The 21,178-nt window shown below is 38.7% G+C and overlaps 1 protein-coding gene across 2 annotated transcripts in view; it reads right to left on the bottom strand.

The window, feature by feature from the left end:
- ema (C-type lectin domain containing ema) overlaps positions 1 to 16,014 on the bottom strand; it is a 223,042-nt gene extending 207,028 nt beyond the window's left edge. For both annotated transcript variants that reach the window (XM_090386684.1, XM_090386685.1), the window contains exon 1: positions 15,784 to 16,014. In XM_090386684.1, coding sequence (XP_090242810.1) covers positions 15,784 to 15,857 — 74 coding nt within the window. In that variant the 5' untranslated portion in view covers positions 15,858 to 16,014. The remainder of the gene's footprint in view (positions 1 to 15,783) is intronic.
- Between the last annotated feature and the right edge of the window lie 5,164 nt (positions 16,015 to 21,178).

Raw genomic sequence — 21,178 nt, 5'->3', positions numbered from 1 at the left:
AAAACTTTTACTGCATCTATTTCATTAACATCAAAAAGCAATGGAAACTTGCTCACAAAAAATTTCAAATTTGAAAATGATGCACTGACATTGATATTTGTGCTGCCTCAGCATTTACAAGACCATTTTTCAATGGGAACTTAGCAACATAAAGTTGCATGCACTGAAAAAGTACTTCCTTGCTGAACAAAAGAAGAATCTTCTCCTCTTGTTTTAGACTGCATAACCTTGTAGTAGAAATGTATGACTACATCAGAATCATCTTTCTAGTTTACTTCTACTATACTATGGTAATTATACTTATAAAATGAAAGTAGGTGATTTATAAACTATTGGTTTGTTTGTTTGTTTATTTGGTTTTTAGGAGCATTAGCAACTAAGGCCATATCGCTCCGGGATATGCGGTGATCATTCCCTGACCTTTCCACATCCTCCGTATTTGGTGGTGACGGGCTCGAACTTCGGTCTAATCAAGAAGTGTGTGCTACGCACTGCTGCTCCTTCCCACCGGGCTACGGAGGTGCCTCACAACTGGTGAGTATGGGCTTGGCACACCCAGGGTCCTGACCTGTCAAGGTCAGAAGAGAGAAACATGAACAGACACAGTATGAGGATAACATGCCTAGAGTTATCAGCTTACTCAGCCTGTTTAGGATTGCTTTTAACCAGAAGTTTGTGATTCAGGAGAGTTAATTTATATTCTTTCAAAACTTCTTTTTGATCATGAACCACATTTGGATATGAGTCAATGCCACTAACTAGTGATTGTCTGTTGCACTTTTCAATTTGGTAACTCTGAAAAGGGTTCATATGGCTTTTCTTGCCACTTCTAACCTTTTCTTTCTTTAAATAGACCTGTCAAAGGTTGCCAGTGTTCTACCAGTTTTAGTTAAACATTTAACCAAAGACCACTGAAGCCATTTTGACTGCAGTGGAATGCATCAGCTGAAATTATTTAAATCTATTTTTCCCTTCAGCACTTCTCTCTAGACAGCATTAATTGTCTATCAACTATTAATCCCCTTACAGCAGCTCCTTTTTCAGAACACATTAATTGGATTATAAAGATGTTGCCTATTACCACCAAGTGCTCAATCTCCTCTTTTAATGCCCTTGCTACTCCAGTTTTTAAACCTACCATAACAGGTCATTATCAACAGTTCTAGACAGATTTTTTTTAGAAATGACCACATTGCTTTGACCTAAATTCAAGGGCAAAAATTCAAGTTGAGAAAGGATAGTTGCAGGATAGATATGTGGAAGTTTGTCTTCAGCTAGTGGGTGGTTTGAATAAATTCAAAGAACTAGACAAATTCTTGGAGGGTATAGATGGATGAAGTGGATAGGTTTTTTTTTTTTTTTTTGGTTGATGCCATGTAAGCTTCCTTTCTTACATCATTTTCCATTACTACTATTACAATTTTTCAGACAATGTCCAATGTTTATCCTGCACAGTCACTTCCTATGCTGCCACTGAAATAATTTGTATTTTTTATTTATTGTATTCTAGTTCTAGCCAACTTTTGGCAACCCCATTGCACTTTTACAATAACATACAGATAAAAGCCAGTGGAAAAAAAATAATAATAAAAAAGATGAAACGACTATGTCCAGATCAGGAATATAATACTCAGAGATGAGATATCACTGATATCATATCCCAGATTTTATTGTCAAAGAAGGGATGATCATTTCTAGGCAGACTAATTAGTCCAATTCTTGGTATGAATTCCAAGAAGCTGTCAGGGTTAATTTTCAGGAGTATTAAAATCTTATCTGCGAGGTGTTCCACACAAGTTCCATATAGTTGAGGTGAATTCGCATTTCAAGAAGCCAAACCCTATGAACAGTCTGCAAAGTCATAAATGTCCACAAGATTCACCAACTTACATATCTTAATCTCACTAGTTCACACAGTCATTAAACCATATAAAAGCTCCAAAAGATACACGTATCAACTAATTACAAGATGGAGCCCTATCAGGAACTGAACTACCCCCAGTTATATTTTCTCCATCTACATCACAAGAAACTGCTCAAAGCAACATTGTCTAAACTATTTGGAAGAGCACATGTCCCAGTCAATGTTGATGTTTCCAATGCAGCATAAGGAACCACTAGCAAGGATCTGTAGCAACCACATAGACTATGCAGAACAAGGAACTACAATAATTACAATCCAGTTATCTCAGGTATTTACTGACTGACAAGTGCACATCTAAATCACATTAAAAACCCAGATTGTCTGTGCATTCTTTCACTGTAAGTGGGCCAGCCTGAACAGCACAAGGAACTGAACTGTATTATTCCCTGTCTGAATACAACCAGTGACAGGTGGTTGTGGAAGTGGACGCCCACTGAAAAACGGAAAAAAGTACCTTATCCTGTCTACTCTCACCAAAACAAATTTCTCTGTTCCCCTTGTTTCCTGTCCTCAACCTCTATATTTATGACTAGTATAAGTCGTAAAACTTAATATCAAAACTGTAAAGAGGACAGCAGCCTTCTTTACAAAAGCTTCAAAGCTCCTTTACAAAGGCTCCACTGACACAGAATAATATTTGTGGCTAGTAACCAGCCATAGTAAAATTCCAGCATCAAAAGAGGCAGACAACAGCATACTACATAAGATCATAGCTTGCTCCAGTGTCCTATTTCTCTACAGGAAATCTCACTCTCCCATTATACCCAAAGAGCAGCTGCATCCAATACTGTATCAGCTACATACATCCACACCATCAAAGCAGGTTTCACTAAAGAAAACACAATCACCAACTATCTACATTTCAATAATAACAGATCCTCCTTTAGTGAAGAGCAAGCAAATCACCAATACTTTTCATTGAAATCAATCAAATAGATGATTTGACCACCTTGTTTTGTGTACCTTTTGCCCTAGCTATGTCAATTCACAACACCACCATTTAGCTGGTACACAATTGATCTGAATCTGCTTTGTCGATGGAGTTGATGCCTTAAGTAGAATGTTTGAATCACATAGGCTAGCATTAGTTACATAAATTTATTATTTATTATTATCATCATTAGCATTTTGGTGCAAGGAAGCCAAGGCTTTTGCTGCACCAGCCAAAAAAAAAAAAAAAAAAAAAAAAAATGCTGAGTTGCTGAGAGAGAGAGAGAGAGAGAGAGAGAGAGAGAGAGAGAGAGAGAGAGAGAGAGAGAGAGAGAGAGAGAGAGAGAGAGAGGGCAGAAGGGAATCACCAAGTAAGAGAAGAATAATGATATCCAGCTCAAGACACTGGGTGTGCCAAGTTGTTGTTATTTGGTTTTTAGGAGCATTAGCAACTAAAGCCATGTTGCTCCGGGATATGCGGTGGTCATTCACTGACCTTTCCGCATCCTCCATATTTGGTGGTGATGGGCTCGAACCCCGGTCTAATCAAGAAGCATGTGCTACGCACTGCTGCTCCTTCCCACCTGGCTACGGAGGCGCCAAGCCCATACTCAAAAATGCTGAGTTGCTCAGAGAGAGAGAGAGAGAGAGAGAGAGAGAGACAGGCAGAAGGGAATCACCAAGAAAGAGAAGAATAATGATATCCAGCTCAAGACACTGGGTGTGCCAAGTTGTTGTTGTTATTTGGTTTTTAGGAGCATTAGCAACTAAAGCCATGTTGCTCCGGGATATGCGATGGTCATTCACTGACCTTTCCGCATCCTCCATATTTGGTGGTGATGGGCTCGAACCCCGGTCTAATCAAGAAGCGTGTGCTACGCACTGCTGCTCCTTCCCATCTGGCTATGGAGGTGCCAAGCCCATACTCACCAGATGAGAGCCCCTGAGATTATCAATTATAATTACTTAGAACATATAATTGTAATGGTATAGTGTAATACATATAACTTACACTTGATAGGCCATACAAAATATATATACCCATATGCTCGATATTGCAATACATATATATATAATAAATAAACTTCGTAGCATAACTGGTGCATAGTGTTATTATTGCATTAGATATATTAGTTTAGTATAATATTTTTATTATATTGAATTTTAATGAAATCATCTTCAGACCAGAGCAGCAAAGCAAAAGGCCCAAGGTAGTGGCAGTGCTGCAAGTCAGGGGAGAACTGGGGGGGGGACAGTTGTCCTCTGAATCATGGCCTTACAAAATGGTACTGCTTGTTTGATGTTTGTGGCTATCTGAAACAAGACATGATATTGCCGGGAGGGGTGGGGGAGAATGCCTTTGTGTGTGTTTGATGTAAAGGTGTGTGAGAATATTAGGCACCAACTCAGTGTTGTTAGCATTAGAGGCATATGATACAAGAAAGCAAACTTATGCAGTATCAACTGGAAAAAAAAAAAAAAAAAAAACCTCCCATATCACCCACCCATTCACTCCAAAAGTTTGTCTAGTTCTGCCTTGAATTTATTTAAGCTGTCAACTTCTATAACAACACATGGAAGTTTGTTTGGCAATCAGCTACACAACTTCAAGTTTAACATTAGCAAATGTAAAGTACTGCATATGAGTAACAGTAATCCCAGAGTAATGTACCAATTGTTACATACACAATTACCCCCAGGTATTTTTCATTTTCCACTACTCAGGGTAGTGGAAAATAAAAAATACCTGGGGGTAATTGTGCAGTCAAATATGAAGTTCTCAAAGCAGTGCAGACAGGCTACCAGATCAGCTCATTGGGTTTTGTCAATAATGTATAGAATTTTGCTAGCAGGGATAAGGAGATTATTATCTCATTGTATAAGGCAATGGTCAGGACACATCGGCAGTACTGCATATAAAATGATGCCTCAATTTAGGAAGGATGTAGAGCTGTTGGAAAGAGTACAGAGAAGAGCAACGAGACTGGTTAGGGGAATAAAGGGGTGCTCTTGCCAAGAAAAGCTTCATTCTACAATTGCAATGTCTGGAGACTAAGCACTTGCAAGGTAATCTGACTGACTTGTTTCTTAAGGGTTTGAATGAATTGAGCAAGCTCAATGTTGATGAGATTCTTCCTCTCACTCAGACTATACACGTGAGAGAGCATAAATTAAAATTGAGGAAGGAAGGCACAGAACACGTGCAGAAATCTGTCTTTAGCCAGTGAGTGGTTGATTGCTGGAACAAACTTCCATCTGTAGTCATGGAAGTTCATAGCTTAAATAAATTCAAGGAAGAACTAGACAAACTACTAAAGGGAATGGATAGGTGAAATGGAAAATGTTGGCTTTTCTTTTCTGCTGATGCTGTATAAGCTTGCTTTCGTGCATAATTTGCCACTATTAATGCTATTGCTTACTGCATTACCTCCTGCCGTATGTGACAGTCTGAATATTTTCCCAGCTCTCCTGGATCACATCATCAAAGCAAGTCTAGATTGCATATTTGGCACTGAGAGCAAGCTGATTTCAATATTACCATTTTTTTTCTTTTCTTTTATTATGAAAGGTTACCACAATGGATAGCTTAGATTCACTTTGTTCGCTCCCATCTGTAGCAATCAAAAATGTTCCATTTTAAGAGTATCTCTTCTGTGATGGCACAAAAGAGGTAATGATTGCAATCATCAGGAAATTTTCTGGCCAATGCACCTGAATGAGCAGCCAATTCATAGGAAGATTCTATGACAAAAGATACAAATAAACATTGAACATGCATGGCATCACTATGAAATGCCACATCTATTTTTTGCATTTTTCTCTATGAGCTTATTATTTGCAAATGCCTTGTATTACATTGTGTTTCCCACTGGTTGCAATTGAAAAAACATATCTGTATACAGTACTGAAGGCAAACATGTTATCTTAGAATTTAGATTTTACAATACACAAAATCTTGCATATGCAAATTTTACATCATATTTCTTTGGCATCTTACTGAAAGATATTGTTAATTAGCTTCCCATTATGTGATGTACTATGAAATGATAGTACATAACAGAGAACAGTGCCATTATACCATTTTCCTATTTTGAAACATACAAGATATGGCAACAAAGTTCCTGGATTGGTGCTATTCTGATCCTGTTCAACAAGTTTGAAAATAAATGGAAGCAGTATGTTGTAGTTCACACTTCCTCCAACAGATGGTAATACAAAGATTATCCAGTAGACTGAAAGGTTACAAGTAACAACCAGTTTCATTAGTGGTGTTACAATTCCGTGTCATGATTTTGCAATGGAATGACAAACAAATATCGAATTTTGCTTTAGACTGGGAAAAATCAGCAACAGAAATATTAAAAATTGCTCATGGTGATTAAAGGTCAAGTTGTACTAGTGAATGGTATAAGCGGTTCAAAGATGAATGTGGGGACATTCACAATGACCCAAGAAGCAGGCATCTATCAATCTCTTGAAATGAGAGGGTTGCAAAATTTCAGGAAATTGTGGCAAGAGATCATCAATTGGTCCTCAGAATGACAGCTGATTAGCTGGATACGAAAAAGGAAACAATTCTTCAAATTCTGCATGAAGATTTAGGGAAAAGGAAGGTCTATGCAAAATGATTGCCCCACAGCCTCAAAGATCAACAGAAGCAATGAAGAGCAACATGTGACAATTTCATTAGCCTTGTCAAGACAAACCTAATTTCCTCAACTGTACTGTCACTAAAGATGAGTACTGGGTGTTTCAGTACGACCCAGAGATAAAGTCTCAGAACATACAGTGGACTTCAAAATCATCAAGGCCCAAAATGTTTTGTTTAAAAAAGTCCAGGATCAGGACAATGCTGATCATGTTTTTTGACAAATTTAGCATTAGCATTAGTAGAGGCATACGATGCAAGAAAGCAAGCTTATGCAGCATCAGCCAAAAAAAAAAAAAAAACCTCCCATTTCACCCCTCCGTTCGTTCCAAATGCCGGTCCAGCTCGGCCTTAAATTTATTTAGGCTATCAACTTCCACAACAAAAGACAGAAGTCTGTTCCACCAATCAACCACCCTCTGGCTAAAGGCAAATTTCCACACATCTATTCTACAACTAACTGTCTTTCCTCAATTTGAATCTATGCCCCCTCAGGTTCTTAATCTGAGCAAGAGGAAGAATCCCATCTGCATTCAGCTTGCTCAATCCATTCAAGGCCTTATACACTTCAATCAGATCACCTAGCAGGTGCCTACTCTCCAGGTGCTGCAATTTGCAGAACTTAAGCCTTTCTTGGTAAGAATAAAAATGGTGTGATTCACAAGTAATTCCTCCAACAGATGGTAGTACAAAGATTATCCAATAGGTTGAAAGGTTACAAGTAACAACCAGTTTCGTTAGTAGTGTTAGTTCCGTGTCATGATTTTACAATGGAATGACAAACAAATATCAAATTGATACACGAAATAGAGAGTCAATGCTGCGTTCTACATTGAGATGCTTCAAAGATTAGTGAAGCACATTTCCCTGGTGAGCCTGCAATTTTCAGAGAAAGGCAGTTAGTTACTGTTGCACCACAATATCCCCCTACCCATTCTGCACCAATCGTGAAACATTTCTGAAGAAACATGGCACTGTACAGATCAATCATTTGCCCTACTCTCCAAATCTAGTACCAGTGGACTTCTTCCTCTTTCGCAGGGTAGTAGTGGCATGTGATGCAAGAAAGCAAGTGTATGAGCTTGTGCAGAACAGCCAAAAAAAAAATTTTTTTTATTTACAAAACAATTCCCTCTAAATGTTTCTCCAGTTCCACCTAGGGTGCCTCCGTAGCCAGGCTGGAAGGAGCAGCAGTGTGAAGGGCACACTTCTTGATTAGACCGGGATTAGAGCCCGTCACCACCAAATACGGAGGATGCAGAAAGGTCAGGGAATGACCACCGCTTATTCCCGGAGCAACATGGCCTTAGTTGCTAATGCTCCTAAAAAACCAAATAACAACAACAACAACCTTAAATTTATTTAACCTATCAACTTTCACAATGACAGATGGAAGTTTGTTTCAGCAATTAACCACCCACTGCCTAAAGGCAAATTTCTGCACATCTATTCTACATCTGTCTTTCCTCAATTTGAATTTATGCTCCCTTAGGTTCGTAATATGAACAAGTGGAAGAATCCCATCAGAATTCAGCATGCTTAACCCATTCAAGGCCTTATACACCTCAATGAGATCACCTTGCAGGTGCCTAATCTCCAGCCGCTGCAATTTGCAGAACTTAAACCTCCCTTGGTAAGAGGATCCCTTCATTCCCCTAATCAATCTTGTTGCCCTTCTCTGTATATGCTCAAGAAAATCTACATCCTTCCTAAAATGAGGCCTCCAGACCTGTACGCAGTACTCAAGGCATGGCCTGACCATTGCATTATACAGAGGGACAATTATCTCCTTTTCCCTGCTAGCAAAATTCCTATATCATTGACAAAACCCCATGACCTGCCCTGGCAGCCTGTCTCCATTGCTCAGAAAACTGAATATCTGACTGCACAATTACTCCCAGATCTTTTTCAATTCCTACCACCTTAAGTGTAGAACCACACAGTTGGTACGTTTCTCTGGGGTTACGTCTACCCATATGCAGTACTTTGCATTTGTCAAGGTTAAACTTCAGTTGCCACTTCTCAGCCCATCTGCCCAAATTTTCTAGATCCTGTTGCAGTGGCACATTGCCATTACTGTCATTAACAACTCTACCAACCTTTGTATCATCTGCAAACTTCGACTTTAAGCCTGATATACCTTCATTAATATCATTGATAAATATACAAAACAACAGTGGACCATCACCGAACCCTGTGGGACTCCACTAATAACATTAGTCCACGAAGAGCAGCACCCATTGATTACCACCCTCTGTCTTCTCCCACTCAACCATCCTTTTATCCATTGTAGCAACTTACCCTTAATACCATTATGCTCCAATTTGTACAGTAGTCTTCGATGTGCAACAGTGTCAAAAGCTTTCCTCAAATCCAAGTATATGATATCAAAATTATTTTTTGCATCCAGTTCCTTTATAACCACATCATAATATCTAATCAAATTTGTCAGACAAGACTTTCCCTTAACAAACCCATGCTGTGTCTGAATTATTGCTGCAGTCTTGTCTAGATGATCCTGCAATGCATCTTTAACCAACTCCATTATTTTACCCAGAACAGAAGTTTAACTAACTGGTCTGTAATTACTCTTGTCACACTTTGATCCCCTTTGTGAATTGGGGATACATTTGCACATCTCCAGTCCGTGGGGACCTCCCCTGAGTCCAAGGCTGCTCTCATAATTATGGCTAAGGGTTTGCTTACTTCCTTTGCTGCCTCCTTTAATATAACTGGATAAATCCCATCCACCCCAGGTGCCTTTCTTATGTTTAACTTCAACAATTTCTCCTCCACTTTGCTCTCAGTTATTACTAAATCATTAAGCACCCTGCTACAATTTGATAACCTTCTGGCATTTTCAAACCTTAATTACTCCTCATGTGTGAATGTAGATGCAAAATACTCATTCAATTTTTTTGGTGTCCAAACATCATCTGTTTGAACACCATCACTGACTCTTTTAGAACAGCATAAGTAGTGCATGCAATCAGGTTGTGATTTCTTTGAATAAAAAAACATCATTTTTGAGCTCCTTCACTGTCCTTTTTTTGGTGTCCTTTTTACTGCACCAGAACAGGTACTTTATTGCCACACCTCTTAGACTAGCACACCTGATGGCTATTTTCGTAAATTTGCTTATTTTTGTTACCAAAAATTAATAAAAAATCCAATTGTAATGTAGTTTTTTTATTTTTTGTGAAAAGAAACAGACTGAAAAAATTGAGTTTTTGCAAAAAAAAAAAGGAGAAACTCTGTCATGAACTATATTAAGACAGTGAGATAGAGGAGTCACATGGATTCTCTATTACAAATCTGACGAGTTGGCTATGCAAGTGAAAAGTTAAAAGTTAGTGGTTAATTAATTTCTCCTCCATTACTTTGGAAAGAAGAGGTAAGTGTAATGGGGCAATAACTGGAAGGGAAAAAACAGCAGTGGAATACGAAAGTGTCAAAAGGCAACACGGAACAGGACAAAACTCAAGAGAACATGTTTTGAAAACAAATGCATTTGTAGAGAAATGCCATCAGATGAAGAGTTTTATTGGCATCAAGATTGTTCAGAATTCTTTAACACTCTTCTGTCAGAAGACAGAAGGGTGTTAGAAAAATTCTGAACAATCGTGGGAAGCACTGAGTGAAATGTATTGGCCATGACAGGCGTCGGTTTACAAAGATCAATGATACAATGGCTAGAAGGGTTAGATCAATGATACAAGGGTTGTGGCCAATAGCTTCAGAAACAAACCAGAATGCTCCACTATCATTTGGATCAGAAGGAATTTTTCTATTCTTAGCCTGTTGAAAATAAGTTTGGACTGAATAATAACTGTTTTACAATTGTTCCTTTAGTGTAGGTATAAAAATAAAGCTAGGGATAGAGACATATGATGTAAGAAAGCAAGCTTATATACCATCAGCCAAAAATAAAAACATTTCACACATCCATTCCCTCTAAAAGTTTGTTCAGTTTCTCCTTGAATTTATTTAAGCTATAAACTACCACAACGACAGATGGAAGTTTGTTCCAGCAATCAACCACTCACTGGCTAAAGGAAAATTTCTTCACATCCAATATACAACTATCTATCAATTTGAATTTATGCCCCCTCGGGTTCATAATCTAAGCAAGAGGAAGAATCCCATCAGAATTGTGCCTGCTCAACCCATTCAAGGCCTTATACACCTCAATCAGATCACCACACAGGTGCCTAGTCTCCAGATGCTGCAATTTGTAGAACTTAAGACTTTCTTGGTAAGGCGCATTATAGCCACAGCAGCTTATGCGCTGATAAACCCCCATAACACACACACACACTTTCTTGGTAAGAGGACCCCTTTGTTCCTCTAACCAATCTTGTTGCCCTTCTCTGTACTCATTCTAGCAACTCTACATCCTCCTAAAATGAGGACTCCAGACCCGTACGCTGTACTCCAGGCATTGCTTGACCATTGCCTTATACAAAGGGATAATCACCTCCTTTTCCCTACTAGCAAAATTCCTGTTTATCATAGACAATATCCCATGACCAGCTCTGAAAATTTCATATCCGACTGCACAATTACCCCAAAGTCTTTTTCATTCTCTATGACCCTAAGTGTAGTAACCACATAGTTGGTACATTTTTCTGGGGTTAGTTCTACCCATATGCAGTACATTGCATTTGTCAATGTTAAACTTCAGCTCTCACTTCTGAGCCCATTTGCCCAACTTTTATAGATCCTGTTGCAGCAGCAGCACACTGCCATTACCGTTATTAACAACCCTGCCAACCTTTGTATCATCTGCAAACTTGGACATTAAGCATGATATCTTAATATCATACTGCACCAATTTGTACAGTAGTCTTCCATGCACAATGCAAAATAAAGGATTTCATCCCTACAAAAATAATTTGACTGACACGATAAAAGCAAACATTGGGATCAGAAGATTCCAAGAGAGGCTTCACTAGAAGAAGACAATGCTAGTAATGCCTTAAGCACTGCTAGGCATTGTCCACACACTTGGAAGGGTTGTTGATTGTTTGTTATTTGGTTTTTAGGAGCATTAGCAACTAAGGACATATTGCTCCAGGGATATGCAGTGGTCATTCCCCTGACCTTTCGACATCCTCCGTATTTGGTGGTCACGGACTCGAACCCTGGTCTAATCAAGAAGCGGGTGCTACGCACTGCTGCTCCTGCCCACCTGGCTACGGAGGCGCCAGGGTTGTTGATCTGAAAAAGATCAAGAGCATTAATGTGCAATTAGGATTGTCTGGTATTCTGGTAAGTAAATAAGTAAAACTACGCAAGGTCATTAGTAATCACAAAAGCCTCAGCACTGTAACCAGATGATTCCATGCAAACAGAAAAACTGAAGACAACTGAAATTGCAAACATTAAAATTACAACGGAAAATTATCTCAATATTGGTGAAAGACTGGAAAAAGTCAAGTTTCAAAGAAAGGAAGTTAAAGAGTCTCTCAAGCAGTTAATGGAATTGGAGATTTATGGAGAAAGATAGAAGCAACAGATGAATCTGACAGAATGGGATAGAGGGATTTTATGACAAAGGAGATTAAAAAGTGAATATTCCAAGTTAGGAAGTCTCTTATGAAGAATATCAGAGTAGACATATGCACAAGTACCACCTTTGAAACGAAAGGAATCGTAAACTTAAGAATAGTTGGGACACCCCAACTATTCTTAAGTTTATTCTAATGCTTCCCCAATGTTACTTATTCTCAGTAGACAGGCAGTGTGCTAGAGGTGCACAAGTGAGACGCTTGCCACAGGTGCCACCTAAAATGGCACTGCTAAATGCATTACTGCATATATATATGCATGTTAAGATATGATATGAATTAGGCTCCACGACAAGGTTTTGCCTCAGATACCACAAATGTTAGCACAGTTTCTGTCAGTGGATACCACCATCTTCTTTATTGGGAAAGCATTACTTATTCAAAGTAGTAAAATGACAGGAACTCATTGTGAAGGTATTCATAATATGAGATTCAACAAAATGATGCCTTGTAAATAACCACAATTATTTTTAATATGAACAGAAATGATGTGTAGCACTAACTTGTACGTCAGTAATCTATTCTACAGTCCGAGGCTTTTTAGCCATAAATTTTGACTTAGGCAACTTTAATAATTTTTAATATAATTTTTAAAAATATTTTAAAATCCTTCAACCCATGCATGGTACTAAACACTATAGGTTCTAATAACTTTCACGTTTGGAATTTTTATAAAAAAATAAAACAATGATCAAAAAAATTTTTTTTTATTCCTAGTAATTAACTTGCATTAAAAAGTTTAACAATTATGAGAATTATAATCAGCAATGAATACATAAAAGGAGGAGGAGGATTGGGTGGAGGACTAGACAGGTGTGCCATACGAAGGCTAGGTGACATTTGGTGTGCCATACAAAGACTAGGTGACATTTGGTGTCACCAAATGTCACCTAGGCTAAAAACTACTAATATACTAAGGCTAAAAACTACTAATATACCATTTCCCCATACATTATCTGTAAATGATGATGCAACATTTTCTGTTTTTGATTTACTATTGGCTGCAAGGATTGATTGTTTAGTCTGCATCTAAGTCTGCAATGCCGTGTGAGCACTCCTGTCTATATTGTAATGAATAAGGAGGGAATCCATGTTTAATAGTAATTTTCTCAATCTTTTCATCTATGCTATTAGTTAAGAAACACAAAATCCACAGAAGTATAACAGGTCGGAATGGCTGAACAGTGCCGTGTCGAGTCAGTTTGGTGTGACATAAGCACTAGGAAAGCAAAATTGTGAGTAGGAGTGTGTTAATGGCCTAATGACTCTGTTGAGTATAATAAACAATTGTACAGAGAAATAGAGTGGGCCAATAAATCAGTCTTATAATGGTGGATTTTAATTTCCCAGATATTGACTGGAATTTGTGGGTTGATCACTCACACACTAGCAAGGCTTTTGTGGATTTATTGGATGATTGTTTTCTACAGCAGCATGTTCGAGAGGCAACTAGACGGAGTAATACACTTGATCTGATTATCAGGTCGGGGGGGGGGGGGGGAGAGAGAGAGAGAGAGAGAGAGAGAGAGAGAAGAAAGGATTGGATGCTATGATGTGGTCACAAAGGAACTGGATGCAGGGAATAATTTTGATATCATATATTTGGGCCTCGGTAGCCGAGTGGTTAAGAGCGGGAGTGCAGTAGCACACACTCTTTGAGTAGACCGGGGTACAAGCCCCTGACTGCTAAATACGGTCGATCTGCCAACCCGCACTGGACCAGCGTGGCAGATTATGGTCCATTTCCCTCAGCAATGAATTGTTGAGGAGGCTTCCACCCTGCAGTGGGTTGATAATGGCTGCACTTTACTTTTTTTATTTGGATATTAGAAAGGCTTTTGATATTGTTGCACATAGAAGACTGCTGCAAAAATTGGAACAGTGTGGCATTAGAGGCAAATTTTTGTTATGGATAAAGGGATGGTTGAGTGGGAAAAGACAGAGAATAGTAATCAATTGACACTGCTCTTCATGGACTAATGTTATTATTGGAGTCCCCCAGGGTTCAGTGTTTGATCCATTGTTGTTTTCGGCATTTATTAATAATGTTGATATATCAGGCTTAATGTCCAAGTTTGCAGACGATACAAGGGTCGGCAGAGTTGTTAATGACACTAATGAAAGTACATTGCTGCACCAGGATCTAGAAAAGTTGAGCAGACAGGCTTCGAGGTGGCAACCGAAGTTTAACATTGAAAAATGTGAAGTACTACATATGGTAAGCAGTAATCCCAGAATAATATATCAACTCTGTGATACTATACTGACAGTGGTAGATAATGAAAAGGACCTGGGGTAATTGTGTAGGCAGATATGAAGTTTTCTGAGCAGTGCAGATGGTCTGTAAGAGCTCATGGTGTCCTGTCAATGATATACAGGAATTTTTCTAGCAGGGATAAGGAGGTGATTGTCCCCTTGTATAAGGCAATAGTCAGGTCACACCTTGAGTACTGTACACAGGTCTGGACCTCATTTTAAGAAGGATGTAGAGCTGCTGGAATGAGTATAGGGAAAGGCAACATGTAGTGAATGGAACAAAGGGTTGCTCTTACGAATAAATGCTTAAGTTTTGCAAATTACAGTGTCTGGAGACTAGGCACCTATAAGGTGATCTGATTGAGGTGTATAAAGCCTTGAATGGTTTGAGCAGGGTCAACGCTGATGGGATTCTTCCTCTTGCTCAGAATAATTGCCTGAGAGGGCATAAATTCAAATTGAGGAAAGGCAGTTGTAGGACAGATTGAGCGGAGGTTTGCCTTTAGCCAGTAGGTGGTTGATTGCTGGAACAAACTTCCATCTGTCATTGTAGAAGTTGACAGCTTAAATAGATTCAAGGCAGAACTAGACAAACATTTGAAGCGACTGGATGGGTGAAATGAGAAGGTTTTTTTTTTTTTTTTTTGGGGGGGGGGGGGCTGATGCTATATAAACTTGCTTTCTTGCATCATGTGCCTTTACTAATGTAAATGCTAATCTGTCATATTTTCATCCAGTAAAATTTGTGAGATGAAAAGTTGAGAAAGTTATTGTTGAACACAGAATACTGAACGAAAATCATAAATTTCAATTGAAAAATTTATTCTTATATTTATGTAAATTATTATTATTAAAATACAATTTTTCCAGCAGCAACAACAAAAACTGAATCTTACAGATGCTATGATAGCAAATTGGTGTTGTGGCCAGTATAGAGTAAAATCAAATTTAAATAAATAAATAAATTTAAATGGCCATTAAATACCGGCTGTAACGAAGTGAATTCACAACAGTGTGTATATCAGCACTAAAATGTATTAATTACTCCCAGAATAAAAATATTTTAACCTTTCAAAAATACCAAGTAATTTCAATTGATTAAAGGCAGACATCTTCACTCCATGACTGCATATATGTTTCTTAGTAAACGTCTTTTAATTTAATTAAAGGAATCCATACTATGACGAATGACAAAGGAAAGTTTATTTAAACACTACACTGTCATTCAGAGATCTTAAATACTGTATATATTAATATCATGTAATTTTAATTTTATATGGTAATTTTATAATTTATCGCGAAGCAAATTTCTGCTATACTATAATACAGGTTTAACAAAAGCAGAGGAATAAATGAAAACACGAACAAGTGATTTCCATAACACAACAGCTGAAACTATAAATAAACTGAACATTCATAATATGAGTGTAGAGAACACACAGGCACAAACTTACTTCAGGTGATCTAAGGAATGGGGATTTTTCGGCCTCCAGAGTCCACCTGAAAACCATCCTTTGTTTCGAAACATATTTAATTACTGATCACATCTTGTTTCGACTTAACGTAACAAAACACACATTAAATTGCTTCAAATCTTATCCAGTGTTATTCCTTCTCTATGAGAGAACCACATTATAACAGAACACTGCCATCCATGCTTGCATTACAGCACCCACCTAAGATACGTGAATTCAAGCACAGAAAATAGCGAAAATATATTCGAAGACGCACACTTTTCTGCAATAATAATCCATATGTAATACAGCGCCACTACTTTGCAGCGGCTCATCTTCTCAACTATTTAGCGGCTGTCCAATTTTGTAAATGCTACAAGATTTAAGAGTATAATTCTTATAGTGCTAGCATAAGCTGGCAGAGGTGAAAGTGACTCTTGCACTACTTCTATTGGAATGAGTAGCAGCCTGGAAAACAAGATGCAGGGTATTTCAGAGACTGCTGGGAGTCATTGCGGTACAAGTAAACACATGAGTTGTGTTAGGGTAGCTAAGAATAGGAACAGGTACATGTATACTTGCGTGTACACCAATGCTAGCAGTTTGGTAAATAAATTTGATGAATTTGAGGTGATGGTCAAAACATCAAAGGCAGATATTGTTGGGATATCAGAGACGTGGTGTCCCACAGATATAAGGAATGCAGAACTGGAATTTGGGGAATAAAATGTGTACAGGAATGATGTAACCCCGGGGGTTCACATCTGGTGAGTATGGGCTTGACACACCCAGGGTCCTGAGCTGGATATCATCATTCTTCTCTTTCTTAGTGATTCCCTTCTACTTTTGACTCTCTCTCTCTCTCTCTCTCTCTCTCTCTCTCTCTCTCTCTCTCTCTCTCTCTCTCTCTCTCTCTCTCTCTCTCTCTCTCTCTCTGTTACTCAGGAACTTTTTTTTTTTTCCTGGTGCAACATAAGCCCCAGGCTTCCTTGCATCATATGGATATTAATAATAATAATGATAATAATAACAATAGACAGGATAGGAAGGGAGGAGGGGTTATGCTATTAGTCAAGAAACACATAAAACCCAAGGAAGTGCAGCCAGTCGACATCGATGGACAGTGCAGTGCAGTGCGAGCCAGTTTGGTATGACATAAGCACTGGGAGATCAAAATTGAAAGTAGGAGTGTGTTATAGGCCTAATGACTCTGATGCGTATAATAAAAACTATACAGGGAAATAGAGTGGGCCAGTAAATCACAGAGTCTTATAATAGGGAATTTAATTTTCCACGAAATTGACTGGAATTTGTAGGTTAGTCACTTATACACTAGAAAGGCTTTTGTGGATTTATTGGATGATTGTTTTCTACATCAGCATGTTCAGGAGGCAACTAGAGGGACTAATACTCTTGATCTGATTACCAGTAGTGATTCTTCATGCATTAAGAATATGCAGATAAAGGAACCAGTAGGTGGCAGTAATCACAGTGTGCTCAAGTGGGATTCACTCAAAGAGGTAACTACCATCAAGGGTAAAGGAAAGGGTTTTTGCTTTCGTAAAGGTGACTACGGAGGTCTGAGACAGTATTTAAATTCTATACGGTGAGACCAACTAACGATGTTAAAAACAGCAAATTCAAAATTGGAAGGATTCAAAGAATTAATCTTGGAAGCTTTCAAAGAATTAATCTTGGAAGCTACTAGGCTTTACATACCAAATAAGAAATACTGTTCAAGGTTTAAGCCTAAATGGACGTCAGATGAACTAATGAGACATGTGGCAGAGAAGAAAAATGCATGGATACATATAAATTAATGGGTGACATGGAAGCCTATGATAGATATAAGCTGGTCTGCAACAAAGTCACAAAGGAGACTAGGCACGCAAAGGCATGTTAAGAGAAATCCTTGGCAAAGGATGCAAAGAAAAACAGCAAAGAGTTCTTTACCTACGCAAACCCTAGAAGGAAAGCGATTAATCAGATTGGTCCAATGGATATTGATGGTTCAATTGTTGATGGTCCTACTCAGGTGGCTAACAAACTAAATTAGTATTTTGCATCTACATTCACACGAGGAGTTATTCAGGGAGGGGAACGCCAGAGGTGATTAAACTCTGGCAGTGAGCTAGATGATTTGTAATAACTGAGAGGAAAGTGGAAGAGAAATTGTTGAAGATAAACATAAAAAAGGCAACTGGGACAGCTAGGATCTATCCGGTTATATTAAAGGAGGCAGCACAAGAAGTAAGCAAACCCTTAGCCATAATTATGATAGCTTCCTTGGATTCAGGGGAGGTACCCATGGACTGGAGATGTGCAAATGTGACCCCAATTCACAAAGGAGGATCAAAGGGTGATACAAGTAATTATAGACCTGTTAGCTTAACTTCTCTTCCAGGGAAATTATTGGAGGCATAAAGAAGGTTAAAGAAGCACTGCAGGATCATCTACACAAGACTTCAGTTATCGATCGAGCACTGCATGGTTTTGTTAAGTGGAAGTCTTATCTGACCAGTTTGATCGGATACTACGACGTGGGCACAAAGAAACGGGATGCAGGGAATAACTTTGATGTCATGTATTTGGATGTTAGAAAGGCTTTTGTTATTGTTGCAAATAGAAGACTGCTGTCACACAATGCCACATTGGAGGCAAATTGCTGCTATAGATAAAGGAATGGTTGAGTGGGAGAAGACAGGGAGTGGTTATCAATGGACGCTGCTCTTCGTGGACTAATGTTATTAATGGAGTCCCTCAGGGTTCAGTGTTGGGCAGATTATTGTTTTCTGTATTTATAAATGATATTGATAATGGTATATCAGGCTTAATGTCCAAGTTTGCAGACGATACGAAGGTTGGTAGGGTTGTTAACTAATTACAGTACGCTGCTGCAATGGGATCTAGAAAAGTTGAGCAGATGGGCTGAGAGGTGGAAAATGAAGTTTAACATTACAAATGTAAAGTACTACATATGGGAAGCAGTAACCCCAGAGTAACGTATCAACTCTGTGGTACTACACTGACAGTGGTAGAGAATAAAAAGGACCTGGGGGTAATTGCGGTTTTGAGCAGTGCAGACTGTCTTCAAGGGTAGCTCATGGTGTCGTGTCAATGATATACAGGAATTTTTCGAGCAGGGAGAAGAAGATGATTATCCCCCTTGTATAAGGCAATGGTCACCACACCTTGAGTATACAGGTCTGGAGGCCTCATTTTAAGAAGGATGTAGAGCTGTTGGAACGAGTACAGTGAAGAGCAACAAGATTAGTGAATGGAACGAAATGTTGCTCTTACGAAGAAAGGCTTAAGTTTTGCAAATTACAGTGTCTGGAGACTAGGCACCTATAAGGTGATCTGGTTGAGGTGTATAAAGCCTTGAATGATTTGAGCATGCTCAATGTTGATGGGATTCTTCCTCATGCTCAGAATAATCACCTGAGAGGGCATAAATTCAAATTGAGGAAAGACACTTGTAGGACAGATGTGCGGAAGTTTGCCTTTATCCAGCGGGTAGTTGATTGGTGGAACAAACTTCCATCTTTTGTTGTGGAAGTTGATAGCCTAAATAAATTTAATGCTGAGCTTGACAGATATATGAAACGAACGGAGGGGTGAAATGGGAGTGGGTTTATTTATTTATTTATTATTATTTTTTTTTTGGCTGATGCGGCATAAGCTTGCTTTGTTTCATCGTATACCTCTACTAATGCTAATAAGACATTTTGCCTTGTGCATTTCATCGTCGACAGGATCTGGAAAGGTTGAGCAGATGGGCTGAGAGGTGGCAAATGAAGTTTAACATTGACAAATGTAAATACTACACATAGGAAACAGCAACCCCAGAGCAACGTATCAACTCTGTGGTACTAATGTATTATAATGCTAGCGTACTGCGTGAAAAACAGACTGAACCACAACTGAATATAGAAATTAATTTCAGTGCTTTATTGAAACTGTGTAAAACAAAACTTTTCTCTTGAACATACTTCATATTTCTTGCATAATATTCGAAATAACTGCCGATTGCATATGCAAACAAGATGTTTCAAAATTTTCTCCAAAGCCTCATCCCATCTACTTCGAGTTTAGCATCAAATCATTACCCACTTCGCTTTCTTCCTTATGTCTTTCCGTACTGTCTCCAATGCTCTCGTGGATGGCACAGTTGGTATACACAGCGGGTGGGAAACACCGGAGTTCGAATCTGCTCAATTAGGCCAGGAATTTTTAGGTATTTTTCGCAAGATAGCCTAGTTAGTATGTCTCAAGCGGGAGTACATGGCTTTTCTTCCAGCAAGCAAATTGACCACATAATAGTAGTAGTAGCTGCACTGGCAAATGATGCAAGAAAGCAAGCTTATATAGCATCAACCAAAAAAAAAAAAAAAAGAAAGAAAAAAAGAAACCACTTTTAGCATTAGCATTAGCATTAGTAGAGGCATATGATGCAAGAAAGCAAGCTTATTCAAGCTTATCCCATGCATTTTTCTTCTCTGCCACATGTCTCATTAGTCCATCTGACAACCATTTAGGCCTAAACCTTGAACAATATTTCTTAGTTGGTATGTAAAGCCTGGTAGCCACCAAGATTAGTTCCTTGAATGCTTCCCATTTTGAGTTTGCTGTTGGTAACATCATCAGTTGGTGCCACTGTATAGAATTTAAATACTGTCTCAGACCATCATAGTCGCCTTTACGAAAACAAAAGCCCTTCCCTTTACCTCTGATGGTAGTTACCTCCTTGAGTAAATCCCACTTCAACACACTGTGATCACTGCCACCTAGTGGTTCATTTATCTGCAGGTTCTTAATGCATGAAGAATCACTACTGATAATCAGATCAAGAGTATTGCTCCCTCTTGTTGCCTCACGAACATGCTGATGTAGAAAACAATCATCCAATAAATCCACAAAAGCCTTGCTAGTGTGCGAGTGACCAACCCACAAATTCCAGTCAATATCTGGGAAATTAAAATCCCCCATTATAAGACTCTCTGATTTACTGGCCCACTCTATTTCCTTGTACAATATATTATTATACTCATCAGAGTCATTAGGCCTATAGCACACTCCTACTCTCAATTTTGATTTCCCTATGCTTATGTCACACCAAACTGACTCGACACTGCCCTGTCCATCGATGTCAACTGGCTTCACTTCCTTTGACTTTATGTGTTTCTTAATTAATAGCATAACCCCTCCTCCCCTCCTGTCCTGTCTATCCTTCCACAACAACAGACGGAAGCCTGGTCCAACAATCAACTGCCTGCTGGCTGAAGGGAAACTTCCACACATCTATCCTTCCCCAACTTAAATTTATGCCCTCTTATGTATGTAGTCTCAGCAAGAGGAAGAATGCCATTCATATTCAGCTTACTCAATCCATTCA

This window comes from Mastigoproctus giganteus, chromosome 12, assembly GCF_048544385.1.
Source record: "Mastigoproctus giganteus isolate SK-2022 chromosome 12, ASM4854438v1, whole genome shotgun sequence".
Classification (NCBI taxonomy): Eukaryota; Metazoa; Arthropoda; class Arachnida; order Uropygi; family Thelyphonidae; genus Mastigoproctus; species Mastigoproctus giganteus.
This window is presented reverse-complemented; position numbering and strand designations above follow the sequence as displayed.